The sequence below is a fragment of the Protomyctophum parallelum genome (genome assembly GCF_964188405.1).
Source record: "Protomyctophum parallelum genome assembly, chromosome: 17".
Lineage (NCBI taxonomy): Eukaryota > Metazoa > Chordata > Actinopteri > Myctophiformes > Myctophidae > Protomyctophum > Protomyctophum parallelum.
The window spans coordinates 17,951,111-17,965,424 of NC_139719.1; the positions used below are offsets into that span (position 1 = coordinate 17,951,111).

The 14,314-nt window shown below is 45.9% G+C and overlaps 1 protein-coding gene across 1 annotated transcript; it reads left to right on the forward strand.

Annotated features, from left to right (window-relative positions):
- Window positions 1–1,345: 1,345 nt before the first annotated feature.
- bbs1 (Bardet-Biedl syndrome 1) lies at window positions 1,346–13,131 on the forward strand (the record flags this gene model as incomplete). The annotated part of the gene is made up of 9 exons (XM_083786709.1): window positions 1,346–1,600; window positions 2,476–2,674; window positions 3,673–3,873; window positions 5,629–5,811; window positions 6,902–7,033; window positions 7,819–7,925; window positions 9,638–9,758; window positions 10,208–10,663; window positions 12,757–13,131. The coding sequence occupies exons 2-9, from the start codon at window positions 2,492–2,494 to the stop codon at window positions 13,129–13,131; spliced, it is 1,758 nt and encodes a 585-aa protein (XP_083642835.1). The 5' UTR covers window positions 1,346–1,600; window positions 2,476–2,491.
- Between the last annotated feature and the right edge of the window lie 1,183 nt (window positions 13,132–14,314).

Consider the following 14,314-nt stretch of genomic DNA (forward strand, 5'->3'; position numbering starts at 1 on the left):
CGACCTACCGTCAGTACCGTGCGCTTTGAAACACCCCGAAAAAACCTACAACCTTCATCAATCAATGTTCAAACATCAAAGACTAGTATTACACCATCATGCATTAATTAATCCGATTGACGATTAATATAGCAAAGGATTCATGAATACAACCATCAATTAAATTAACATATCTAGACTAAAGCTGTATGTCGTTAAACAAATGATGAACTGACACTGCATCAAGTTCTAAACAAGAAACCTTTTCTCATGATAACTTATGCATTATAGGCCTACAGCAGGCTATTTAAAAATAATAGGAAGTGCTTAAAGTCTATACGGAACCTCAAGATTACATTACCTGATCTGTCTAAAAAAGAACCAATAAACAATAAACTGGCTAGTCTCTGGTGACCTAAACAGTAGCCATCTGTAAGATCTTGGTTGGTCAGTGTCTCCCTTTTTCTAAGTAGTTGCAGAGCTGATGATGACAGGATGCTGAGGGATCGATCTGCCACATTGCCTTATATTTCTTATTACATTATGTACACTAGTATATTTGGTACAATTTCACTATAGCCTATGCATAAATCAATGTATAAAATAAATGTAGTAAATTAAGCATCCACTGGATAACATTTATGACATTAGTATGTTGAAGGAAAACTCAACTTCAAGTTACCTAGTGTAATACATGGCGTTCCAATAGATGACAGCAGGGGGCGTGGTAACATCATCTTAGCATTGAATTCCTCATACATTTATTACTTCATAACCGTCTCTGCATAGACAGACAGACAGACAGACAGACAGACAATATGATTTAATCTAAGAAGGTAGGCCCATAACTATAATGCAACAGTATAGGCTACCTAATTGAATCCTCTATTATGATTTCCTGCTCTTGGCTATATAGAAGTGTATATTTGTACGTCTCTAAATGTTATGATGAATTGAAAATGGTGGAGCTTTTTTAGTTTAGTTTAGTTTATTTGATCATCCTTCAGTTTCAAATACAATATTTAAAGAAAATGAATGTAAACAGAAAAAAACCGAAAAAACATCAAACAACAAAAAAAAAAAAAAAAAAAAATGGTGGAGCCTATTGTAAACAAGTGTAATGCTTTATGGCGTGTGTCGTCCACAGTTAACAGTTTAGTATTGTATTGAGTTGCGCTTGAAATGTACTGTAATTCTGCAAACTGTTAATAAATTGCCTACTTCAATCAACCAATCAACCAACCTGGTATAGCATCTTGAATCATGTGTTTGTGAACTTCATTATGGTGGTGGTGACCTTTTCATGACATGCCTCCTCCAGGTTAAACTTAAATCGTCGTCATCACATGGCGACAGAGTGGAAGGAAGGAAAGGAAGATGGGGAAAGAAAGCCGATTTGAGGGATTACATCTACAACAGCATCACGATGAGATCGGAGCATAGGAAACGCATAGCGGCTCGTTGAATGGTTGTTCTGTAGACATACTGAACTGTGCAGACGTTATTTCACGTTATACAAAACACGACGATTCTCTCATCTCATCTCTGCGAAGGAAAACAATCAAGTAGCAACAGATCCGAATTCCTACGACGACGCCACAACCCCGTTTCCTTGACAACGGTGCGGAAGTTTATTCTAACATAAAAAAACAAACCTATTCCTGATCGTGTTGTGTTTACTTTATAATACATGCAAATATTATTTGGGTAGTATCAAGTGGCCATTACAACATTATTGGCTCCTATTTAGCAGCTGCATTTCCCAGCCACGCAGTGGCTAGAATTGTTTTTGTTCTTGATTGATTGATTGAATTAAATATGTCTTCTTGTGCTGTGGCTTTTGTTTTTGGACATTGCAGCATTGCATAGGCTAGTATAAACCGGAAACAATATGATATTAAAAATAGGAATGAAAAAACGTGAGTTAAAGACCCATAATAATAATAAGGTCCATTTGGTTACATTGATAGTTGAGATGTAATTTATACTATCGATCATGTAGCTGATGGAGACCCTCTGGACCCCCCCCCCCCCCCCGACCCTATTCTGACAGGTTACAAATGTTTGAGAGCAGTGGTTTGTCAAACATTTACATGCCCCCCATATTAATATGTATTTGGCTGCGAGAGAAGATTAGCTTTTTGTTTTGTTTGTCAAAATCATTAAAGTTTTTCTAGATGTCCGGGTTAAACTGATTTTGGTGGCACCCTCATGGAACACCCACTTTTGAGAACAAATGCCTCATCAAATATGTGCAACTACAAACATCCTAATTATTGGGTGCCTGCTGGCCTAGTGGTCTAGGCGCATGCCACACATATAGGCTTTGGCCTGACAGCGTGTTCGAGTCCCGTTCATGACGACCTTTGCTGTGTGTCTCTCCCCTTCTCTCTCACTCCCTCTCCCTCTTTCCTGTCGGTCTTCACTTGATACTATCAATAAAGGCAGAAAAGCCCAAAAACGAATCTGTTGCCAAACTGCATCTATCCGTTCCAGGCAACTCTCCAGCATCATGTCCTCGGGTTCAGAGATGAGCGCCACGGACGCCAGCAAGTGGCTGGACGCCCATTACGACCCGGTGGCCAACCTGTACACCTTCTCGCCATGCATGGACCTCGCCGACCTCAACGGAGACGGGGAGAACAAGCTGGTGATAGGAGACCTGGGGACTGGATCCTCCCACATGAAGCTCAAGGTACCAGAGCTGCAACTCTCCATCGATTGGGTTCAATACTTTATTAATGGTTGTGCGACGGTGCTTAAGAGTGCCAGTAAGACGACCCTGAGGGCGAGAAGCGACCTCGCCCGTGCACACATCCGCCAGGGTGACAGCAGATTGCTGGGCGAGCGTTGGAGCTTTGGCATGGGGGGGTCAGATTTGGCATGGGGGGGTCATGATATGGATATAATATTGATACTAGGGATGTCCCGATCACGTTTTTTGGCTCCTAATCCGATTCCGATCATTTGAAAATGACGTGATCGGCCCCCGTTTTCCGATCACCCGATCCGATCGGGACAACCCAATAACACAAAAATCCCCAAAAGTCTTGTTTCCATTGTTGTCCTGTGTCTATCTATAACTATCGATTATTGTCTTAGCAATCATTCTATTGATTACTAATTGAATATATATTTATATATCAATGTATCGATCAACCACTTAAACAATATTTTATTAGAATGCTTTTTTGGCGGTCGCACAACATTGTCATCCAGAAATAGTGAAAATGGCTTATAAGCTGAGCTTGCAGATATTTTCACGATTTTTCCCATTTTTGGGGGAACCTTTCGCCTACAATGACACAGCGAAAATGTATTTGATTAATAATTGATAATTTTATTAAAGGATCATTGTTGTGTCTTCTAATAAACTGATTGGTTTGGTTAACCCATTTAGACCTGAGACCTATATCAGTGATTCTCAAACTATTTCATGTCAAGGACCCCCCTAGAATTATCTGTATTTGGCTGCGGACCCCCATCTGATTTGAGTTAAAAAAAACATTCGCTCTGAAAGAATATATATTCAATCAAAGATTTGCGGCAACATTTTCCCGATTTCTTTTCTCCAACCGAGTGCCGCGCTACGAGCTTGTAGATCTGCTATTATTCAATAGCTAAAGTATAACATAATGCTTTAAAACACCAAATGGGGTTCCCGTCCTGAACGGCGCCCGACCTCCTCTCCAGGTGTACCGGGGCACGGCGCTGATGAACGAGAACACGCTGCTGGACCTTCCCACCGGCCTGGTGTCCTTCCTCATGGACCTGCACGAGCCCCGCATCCCCGCCATCGCCGTGGCGTCCGGCCCCTTCATCTACGTCTACAAAAACCTCCGGCCATACTTCAAGTTCACCCTGCCCAGTCTGGAGGTCAACGCAGTGGAGCAGGTGGGTGGGTGGCCTGGGGGATTGAAGCCGGTGACTCTCAACCTTTTTATTTTTTTATTTTTTTAATCTCAAGGACCCCCAGTTTGAGATACATTAGGCCAGGGGTGTCGAACTCAACTTGGGGCGAGGGCCACATTGGTCAAAAGGTCACTTGATGGGGGCCACAACCAGTTGCGGACGCACGCTCGATGTCTCAGTCAGTCACTGCTATAATATCTATCTATCTATCTATTAATAATCGATTAATTGAACCCACCCCCCATATTAATCAATATCATATATATATATATATATAATGCACATGCCATGGTCACATAACCATTATATGTTGAGTGCATGCTTTGATGGTTACAGTTTTATAATCAGTTTTTATGAGTAAACCTTTGTGGAGATCTTCTCAGTTCTCATTGTATGCTAGTTACTGCCATTCAGGATGGAAAATGAAATCCATTTGGATTTGGGGAGAAGTAGTTTCATAAGGGGCTGGTATGAAGTACTTGATATAAAGAGAACATGTTCAGTTCACTAGTCTACACTCTACTCTACACCTGCCTTCATTTCATCTGATTGTCTGTCTGGCAGACAACGGGCAACCATTTTGATATGATTCTTTTACCCCTCCGAATCCGACCACAATCTTAACTGTCTTCCCTGAGAGAGTATACATTTATGCATTTATTTAGTTCCATTTGTACACTCTCCGAGTTATAGACCAGTAATGGTCCATTTGGTTCCTATAAGGACCTCTTACTGGTCCCCAGACCCCACGTTGAGAAGCAGTGCTCATATTATTAAGGGGCCTCCTTCCTATGCCCAGCCTTCCGTGTATGTGTGAACACAATCATTAGCTTGTGATTGGCTGATCACCCCCATAGCGATGATGTGATTGGCTGATCAACCCACAGCGATGATTTGATTGGCTGCGCAAAGTACATATTGAAGATAAAAAGTGAGGGCAGAAAAGGGAAGACGGAAAAGTGAGGAGGGGGGGGGGGGGGAAGAAGACAGAAAACTAGGTCGTTAGCCCAGGGTTCCTTTGGGGGGGTTCCAATCCGAACTACAAGCTCATGACGTGTCGCATCGTTAAGGTGTCGTCTTTAACGATCTCTCTCTTATCTTGTCTCTGGCACAAAATGGTTTTACATGGGGTTCCGGTGTCCAAATCCATATATGGGCGTCTGCCAAAGACCACTGTCATAATGTGAGATTATAATTATATAATTATTATAATTATAATTAAGATACTAAGAACCTTTATGTTTTTATTTTTTATTAATATCCTTATTAGGGAATTAGCCACTTAATTGTTTGACTGGAGTACCTCAGAGCTTCTGTTTTCGCTCTACATTAAATATCTTCGCTGAAAATAGCCAACATACAATCTCACAGTTTCAAATGTTTTGGCACATGTCACCCAAGGGGCCAGCTCGGCACACCAATGTTGAAGCGCTGGGCCCTAGTGGTAAGAGGAAGGACTGCAGGCGGACCCGTGGATTCATGACGAGGAAACCCCGTGCAGCTGAGCTTTAACATTGAGCGCTCGGTTGCACATCCGCATTTGACCTCCAAATTTTGGAGGGCAAATGTGGAAATGCGCCCAAAAAGGCGGAAATAGACGGTCCCTCCGGTGGCTTCAAAATGCCACTGAGCAACATCCACTGACATGAATAGCGGAGGGGGCGGAGCTTCGTGCCAGATCAGTCTCTATCCTTTTAATACTCTATGATGTCACCAACCCCCCCCCCCCCCAACCAGGACGTGTGGCAGCAGGCGTGTGACGAGCGGATCGACCCGGTGACCATGAAGGAGATGTTGGAGGGGGTGCGGAGCAAGGCGGACGTGCCGCTGTCTGTGCGCTCTCTCAGGTTCCTGGGCCTGGAGCCGCAGGAGATGGACGAATTCGTCAGCCTGCACAAACAGCAGCCAATCAGGAGACAGGTGACTGTTTTAGAGAATTTAGACCGGGGCCATTGACCCCAAAACGCTGTCCGGTCCGCATCCATTTTGGGTCGCAATGTTCTTACTCCTGGGTTATGAATAGCTCTGGTCCATAGCCAATGCTTCTGTGATTCTGACCTGCATTGGCTATGCTACTTTTGCTTTTAACTCTCACATGGAACTCAGACCAGCCTCTCCTCTTAAAATATAAAAAGAACGTTTTTGCTACTCACCAAAACAAAGGCGTTTTGTGTCATTAGAAAGCCTACTTTCCTTAGTGGACGCACTCTGAGCCCGTATAAACGGTACATTTTGGCCAAAAAGGGATTTTGTTTCCACCGGGGAAAAAATACTTTTAGTTACTCCAATGCTCCCTCTACCGATATTGCCCAGAGAACTGCCTCATAGAGAATATTTTTCCTCCGGTGAAAAAAAATCCCTTTCTGGCCAAAAAGTACCGTTTATACGTGTGGTGACTGTGTGACTGTGTGACTGTGTGTGTAAAAGCTGCGCAGTGAAACTTAGATACACACTAGAGTTCTCGAAACCCGACCAGGCCCGACCCCGCCCGACGTTTATGGGCCTAGCCGGGCCTAAAATGTATGCTAATTAGTAGGGCCAGGCCGGGCCTCGGGCTCCATGAAATATATATATTATTTTTATAATAATAAAAGTCATAATTCTGTTCTGTCTGTACTCTGTTTGTGTATTTATCTATTATGATGAAGATGGTGCTGACTCGTGCTTCACTTTTATTCCGTGATAGAGTTATCAAATTCTGTCCAAAACCGACCTTACCCGGCACTTAAGGGCCTAAAATGTTTTTAATTAGTCGTGCCGGACCAGTTAGGGCCCAGTTAGCCTTAATGTTCTGGCCCGTTGAGAACTTTCAGACGGTGATAACATGCATTGAGAACTCTAATGTACACTATCTGGGACTAAGCTGCTTTGTGCTCTTCCAGACGGTGATAACAGAACTCTAATGTACACTAACTATAGGGACTAAGCTGCTTTGTGCTCTTCCAGACGGTCATAACAGAACTCTAATGTACACTAACTATAGGGACTAAGCTGCTTTGTGCTCTTCCAGACGGTCATAACATGCATTGGGACGCTGAAGAAGAGCACGGCCGACGAGGAAGGAGTCAGCTGTCTGGTGATCGGTTCAGAGAACAACGAGGTCTACATCCTGGACCCCGAGGCCTTCACCATCCTCTGCAAGGCAACCACAAGCCCTTCCTTCTTCTTTTTAAACGCTTGAAACCCTAGCATCCCTGTTTTGTTGTTGTTTTGTTTGGGGGGAGGGGGAGGATCTGCCCAAAACAGCGAGCTGCAAGTTTAGCTATTTTTGAGTGGTGCAACCACTCCAAGGAACAGCAATGTCCGTGTCCGCCTATCTATGTGACGTTAACCCACCCATGCACCTATGTGACTGTGAGCACCAGTATATGACTATTAGTACCATTAGGGGCGCTGTTGTGCCAGAAACAGATAGAGAGAGTTGCCTGCTAATGAGATAGAGAGAGAGAGGAGGGAGAAGGGGGGGGGGGGAGGAGAGTTGCACCACTCAGTTCACACAGGTGTGATTTTGCTATTGTTTTTAACCCAATCTGTGCCTAAGACGTCTCCAGACGTCCTCGGAATTATCCCGCGGTGTGCCCAAGACGTCTGTACACGAAATCAGATGGGCACCCCACGTCGCTATTTTGAAAGAATGAAAGGGCACACGAATGTGTTTTAAAAAACTAAAAAATGAAGAGATTACTTCCTACATTACAGTATGTTTTAGTTGTTGCATAGGAAATGCTGCCACATTGACATCATTTATGTTCCCAGTGTTGTAGCAGCCTAGGTTTTTTTTTTTTACGGTATACCATTATTATTCCCTGCACATGAAATGATTAGCGTCTTACCACTAGGGCCCAGTGCTTCAACGTTGGAGTGCCTCACAGGCCCCTTGTTAAACCCCCCCACTGACGCGTTCCTGGACGGGTGTGGCTGTTTCAGATGGCGCTGCCCAGCACTCCCACCATGTTGGACGTGACGGGGCAGTTCGATGTGGAGTTCCGCATCACGGTGGCCTGCCGAAACGGCAACATCTACATCCTGCGCAGGTATAAAACAAAAAAAACTCGTGTTGACGCACCGCCGCCGTTGTACCGTGAGCCGCTAGCAGCACTCCCCCTTTAACCACTTTAGACCCAGATTCTACAAAATGTCTTCTAAATAATTACAGTTTTCTGAAAAAGCTATGTTTCTATGTCAGTCGTTCTTCGATTTTTCAAAAAATAGCAGAACTACAAGCTCGCTATGAGCTTGTAGATCTGCTATTTTTCAATAGCTAAAGCATAACATAATGCTAACACCAAAAGGGGTTCCCGCCCAAAATGGGTTAACCACTTTAGACAGATTCTACAAAATGTCTTCTAAATCATGACGGTTTTCTGTAAAACCCTACGTTTCTATGTCAGTGGCTCTCAAACTATTTCATGTCAAGGACCCCCAACGATTATATGTAATTGACCGCCGACCCCCATCCGAAAATATGTTGTCACCGAATGGGCCGGATTTTTCGCCAGCAGATGAAGTTTGACACCTCGATCGCGTAGTGTTCAGTGGTTTTCAAAATGCAGCTATTTTGAAACTGATCGAACTACCTCTGACAGATCCTGAATATGCGAGTGACGCAGTAGTGTGCGCCAAGAGGCAAACAAACCTAAAACGACTTTCAGCAATAACAAAGAACTAAGCTACTTGGATATTTATGCACTAAAGCCCCATGGTGCAGAGAAAGCAACCATTAAAACGGCAAGACCCACCGAGCCCCTGAGAGATGCTCCACCCACGTTTCAACACGACCCCGGTGCCCAGCGATATCTTAAAGCGAAACGTTGCTATGCCCCGCAGGGAAAACACTCCGAAAATATATTTGCACAACCAGCCCATCATCTACTCTCAACCTCCCTTGGTTCCAACACAACCCCCGAGCATTTAGCGAAAGGTGGATGGAAACCACACAACGTCTCTCTCCTCCAGCACAAACAAATTAACCTCAACGTAAACCCTGTATGGCAAACAGGTAACTAAGGCTACAGAAAAATAGGCACTGCATGGTCGACTGGATTAGAAATGACAAATTAAGTCCCAATATACTGTATACACCACACTCAAAATCTTTGTTTGTACTACCTTGTATATTTTTCGGAGTAGACAATTAAGAGCTACTGTAAAACAAAACAAAAAACAGGACAGTAAGCATAAAGAAATTCAATGCTTACCCAAACCAAACAACAAAGTCCTACTCCTTGCTGTATCAAATCAGATTCTTACTGAACACATACTAACAGTACGAGCCCCCATTTTATCATGAACCTGACTGAAACAAAAAAGAGAGGGTTACGCCGATAACCTTAAAACTAACATGGTTTATTATACATATAAATTAAAGACAATATTACAAAAAATAGTCAAGGAGTGTGTTAGTCTGTGGAATCAGTAGCGCAGCAGGTGAGTGGATGTGTGTAAACAATGTTGTTGGATGATGGGATGCCAAACCAGAAGACAAACAAACCAAAATGTGCGCGCAAGTGGAAAATGAGATGGAGAGCAAAATAGACTGCTTTTTAAGCCCTGAGAGCACTGGGGCAAGGTGCTGCAGATCAAAGCTAATAGCCCTACCAGATACCCCCCAACACAAACCAGAGCATATCACTGGTGCACGGAGTGGGAGGGCTAGCTGTCGCACGTGTTTCTTTTGAGAAAGTGCAGGTGCAAATCATGTGTTCCTGACGTATTCGCATGAATAACAACTATGATATTTACGCAGGGACTCGCTGAAACCCAAATACTGCATCGAGCTGCCATCGCACCCCGTGGGCCTCGTCAGGATGGGCAAGAACGTTGTGGTAGGACTCACCGATGAGAGCCTGCAAGGCTTCACACAGAAGGTAAACACTCACTCACGCACGCACGCACGCACACACACACACACACACACACACACACACACACACACACACACACACACACACACGTGTTTTAATATACTCATGAAGATTAAATATTATCGGGCGGCTGTGGCTCAGGAGGTAGAGCAGGTCATCCAATGATCCCTGGGTCGGCGGTTGGAATCACGGCTCCTCCTGTTCACATGTCGAAGACTAGTGTCCTCTGGCAAGAGACTGAAGCCTACATTGCCTCCAATGAGTCGGTCGGTGTGAGCTCGCCACCATTGGTGTGTGAATGTGGGAAGTGAGGACGCTGGCGTCGACTGTTCGCCGCTTCACCTCCCAATGTAGGAATGAATGAACCATTGTAAAGCGCTTTGAGCACCTGGATAAGCTGAACATTTCACAAAGTGACCGATTGTCTTGTCTTGTCTTGTGTTGCGTTCCAGGGGAAGAAGCTGTGGACCGTGGGCCTCCCCGCCCCCATCACCACCATGGCTCTCATGGAGATCCCCGCCCGGGGCTTCCAGGCCGTCCTGGTGGGCCTGGCCAACTGCGAGGTCCACCTCTACCGCGACAAGAACCTGGTCGGCGCCTTCAAGACGCCGGACGTGGTCGTCGGCATCCGCTTCGGCCGCTACGGGCGCGAGGACGGCACACTCGCCATGACCACCCGGGGCGGCGGGCTGATCGTAAAGATCCTGAAGAGGACGGCGACGTTCGAGGACCGCGAGCGGGCCCCGGGGCCGCCCCTCGCCCAGTCGGTGCGCCTCGACGTGCCCAGGAAGACCAAGCTCTACGTGGACCAGACGATGCGGGAGCGCGAGAGTGGCGTGGCCATGCACCGCGCCTTCCAGATGGACCTGAGCCGCGTGCGGCTGGCGGCCGCCACGGCCTACGTCAAGGTCAAGTGTTTTTCATATTAATTAACACACCTTGTCAGGTCCCGCCTGTGGTTGTGTGCCCCTCTTCGCATACATTGGTTGCCGTTTCGTGGTTGGACATCCACTATACCATTGAAATAACATGTTTTTCAGTTGCTTCATATTGATATTTTATGCACTCAATTCTTATTTTAAACTTGGTGTCGGTAATAATAAGGAACAAATCATGTTTGTTTTTAGTTTTTTTCAAAATAAATCAACATAAACAAGGCGGAACCAGGGCGGAGCAAGGCAGAAAGAGCCTGCTGGTTAGTCAGTCAGGGACCAATCAGAAGGCTGACAAAGGGTGAATTGTTTTTGATGCCCTGTTATTTTTCATGTTTTATTGTTTCAGATTTTTTTATCCCATGATTTTTGTAACCCATTTTTTCACCCAGTGTCAATTATCTAATGTAAAGCTGGGCTCCCTCTACCAACCCGGGGTCCGGGGAGAGCAATGGACTGACCTCATTCTTCCTTCTATGCATGAGGAGTCCAAACTCTTTTCACCTGACAGGGAGGAGTTTCTCTGGTTGGACGTAGGAACACGTGGAAGGAACACGTTATTCCAACCTGTTCCTTTCCCCTCCATCAGGCGCCCCGGCTGGCCAGGGGGAAGCAGTTTTAGAGACCAGGATTGTTTCTGATGCCTTTATGATTGATGATAGGGGTGGCGGTGGCTGGATGGTAACCGCAACGTTGCCAGTTTCGAACCCGGGCTCCCCCAGAGTTAGTGTCGAAGTGTCCTCGAGCAAGACTCTGAACCCCTAATTGCTCCTGATGTGCTGGTTGGTGCCTTGCATGGTTTCCGCCGCTGGTGTATATGAATGTGCGTGTGAATTAGGGCATTCATCAAAAAATCGATTTATCGATTTATCGATAAACGAGTCACGAGTCGACTCGCAGCAGCGCGAGTCGAAAGTTGAGCTTTTTTTTTTTTTTTTTCCTCCCCTTTTTTCATTGCATTCAGAACGCGCCCTTAATTAAAAACCAAATGCAGCTGTGTAGGCTATGTGGCTCTCAGCGCGCGGTGTCCCACTATTGAGACTGGCTGAAGTCTGTTTGAACTGCGCTGTGTCAGAGAAGTAACAGATAGAAGCACGCAAACGTTACCCCCAAACGATATCCCCCTCACCTCCGTGCTGGAAATATAACGTCTGGGTTCCCGAGGCTACATGCATGCTGACGCAATGACTGTCTGTTTCTGGCTAAGCTTTACGCGCAGCGCACATGAACCTCTCCGTCTCCGGTCAGTGCGGGTTGTTGTTTATTTGCATGGCTCAGAAAATGAGTAACAAATGAGAACGTTATCGAGTTGTGGAGGAGGAGGAGGAGGAGGAGGAGAATAATAATGTCATATCTCTCATTGTGTTCTCGGTGCTGCTGCTGCGCTGTGTGCCAATACCACTACTTTACCTGGATAACATCATCTTTTCATTTTGACATGATTCACATGAAATAATAATCCTGTACCGGAACCGCGTGTAGCGTTTGGTTTCATTAATGCGATCGTCACAAAATAGCCTACAGCTGCTGCTGCTAAAGATACAAAGATTGGACATTTTTAAACGACGCAAAACTTAGAATTCCCCTCTTGCGTACCAGTGCCACGTGTCCCGCGGACCGGCACCGGTGTTTGGGAACCTCTGATATAGATGATACATGCACTGTGACTGTGTCATATTGGAGAGGCCACTGAATGCGCAGTGCTATGTTTGACATGCTCCGTATTTGAGCGCGCGGCAGCTCCACCCGCCCCTGTTAAATCCCCCCCCCCCCCCCGCGCGTCCGCGTCCCCCCCCCCCCCCCCCCCCCCCGCCGCCAGAAACGATAAATCGACTTATCGATAAATTACTGTCCGACAAGTCGACTGGGAAAAATCTCAAGTCGTTAATGCCCTAGTGTGAATGGGGTGAATGTAATGCACAATCTATGTAAAGCACCTTGGATAAAGGCGCTGTATAAATGCACCATTTACCATCTTATTGCCGTTTATAACATGTCTGTAAAGCACTTTGTAACTATATGTTTGGAATGGTGCTATAATATAAATACAATTCATTCATGCATTCCAGGCGCTGGAGTCGAGCCAGGCGCCCGTCTCGGCCTGCCCGTCGGAGCCCCTGAAGATGAACGCCGTGGTGCAGGGCCTCGGGCCGTCCTTCAAGCTCACACTCAACGTGCAGAACACAGCGGCGCGCCGGCCCATCGCCAACCTCACTGTCAGCTTCCTGTACGACGAGGGCCTGTACAGCATGCGGCGCCCGTGCTTCCGCGTGCCGCTGCTGGTGCCGGGCCTCGTCTACCCCATCCAGACCTTCGTGGAGTGCACGAGCGACAGGGGCGTCTCCGACGTCATCAAGGTGTTCGTGCTGCGCGAGGGCCGGAGCGCGCCCTTGCTCACCGCCCACATCAACATGCCCGTCAGCGAGGGGCTGGTGCTCAACTGAGACGGGATCTTTTGGGAGGGGGAGGGGGGGGACTGGGGTGGGGGGGCACCGCCTGGTTTGCTACGAGCTGACCCGTTGAGAGATAGAGAGAGTTACGTCATTCTTTGACCTTGCCGCGACGCGATCAAATGGTTCATGTATCGTATTAATACAATTCAAATTACCAATAATTGGTTCCGTCGGGGGAAAATAAGAGAAAGGTAAATCTAGTGGTTGCAGGAGGAGACTAAGGGCTGTATTTTGCGTATCTTAAGTACCAGGTCTTATTCCCTAACTTGAGTAAACTAAAGACCTGGAGGCGTGATCAATGCCATTTGGCTATTCTGAGTGGCCAAAGAGCATTGATCACGCCTCCAGGTCTTTAGTTTACTCAAGTTAGGGAATAAGACCTGGTACTTAAGACACGCAAAAGCCCTAAGAGCTGTATCACCCTGGAGAAGTTGAATCAGCGCATGGCAGCGGCCCTGGACAATCCAAACCATTACAACATTGCCATCGACAAAGAGGTCAACCACACGGTGCCGAAGAGTTGGTCGCCCGATGGCGAGCACAGCTTAACTAATTCCGAACCAACTTGGTTTTGGCAATACATTGATTGAATATTATGAATATTCTTCGTTTACGATGGAAGTCCTAAAGGAGTGTCGTAACTCTCTCTCTCTCTCTCGATAGCGTTTTACAATGGAGGTGGCAGGTAGTGTTACGTAGGTCAGTGGTAATTAACCCACTCCTAATCCACAGGACTCTCCGTAGTCCTCCTGGTTTTCTGTTCTACCAGGCAGTTGATGGCATTCATCTGTTTAGACAGAGGTAGTCCCAGGGGTCGCCAAGCTACTGAAGTGGAGTGGTTGTTGGAATGGACTGGTTGGTGGTCGTCTGTTATGGTATGTATTGGAATATTAACTGGTCATAGTTTAAACTTTGGTTTGGGAGATCTGACCACCCTGCCATGAAAAAGATATACCCAAATCCTCCAATATGGCTGCTAGCATTAAAGCAATGCACATTGTGGAATATTAGCTGTATTAAGACTGTGTTTACAAATTGTAATTGTTATTGAGGGTAGTTTTGTGTGTGTGTGTGTGTGTGTGTGTGTGTGTGTGTGTGTGTGTGTGTGTGTGTGTGTGTGTGTGTGTGTGTGTGTGCAGTTTTTATATACAGTATAGATACAGTATATTTTCAA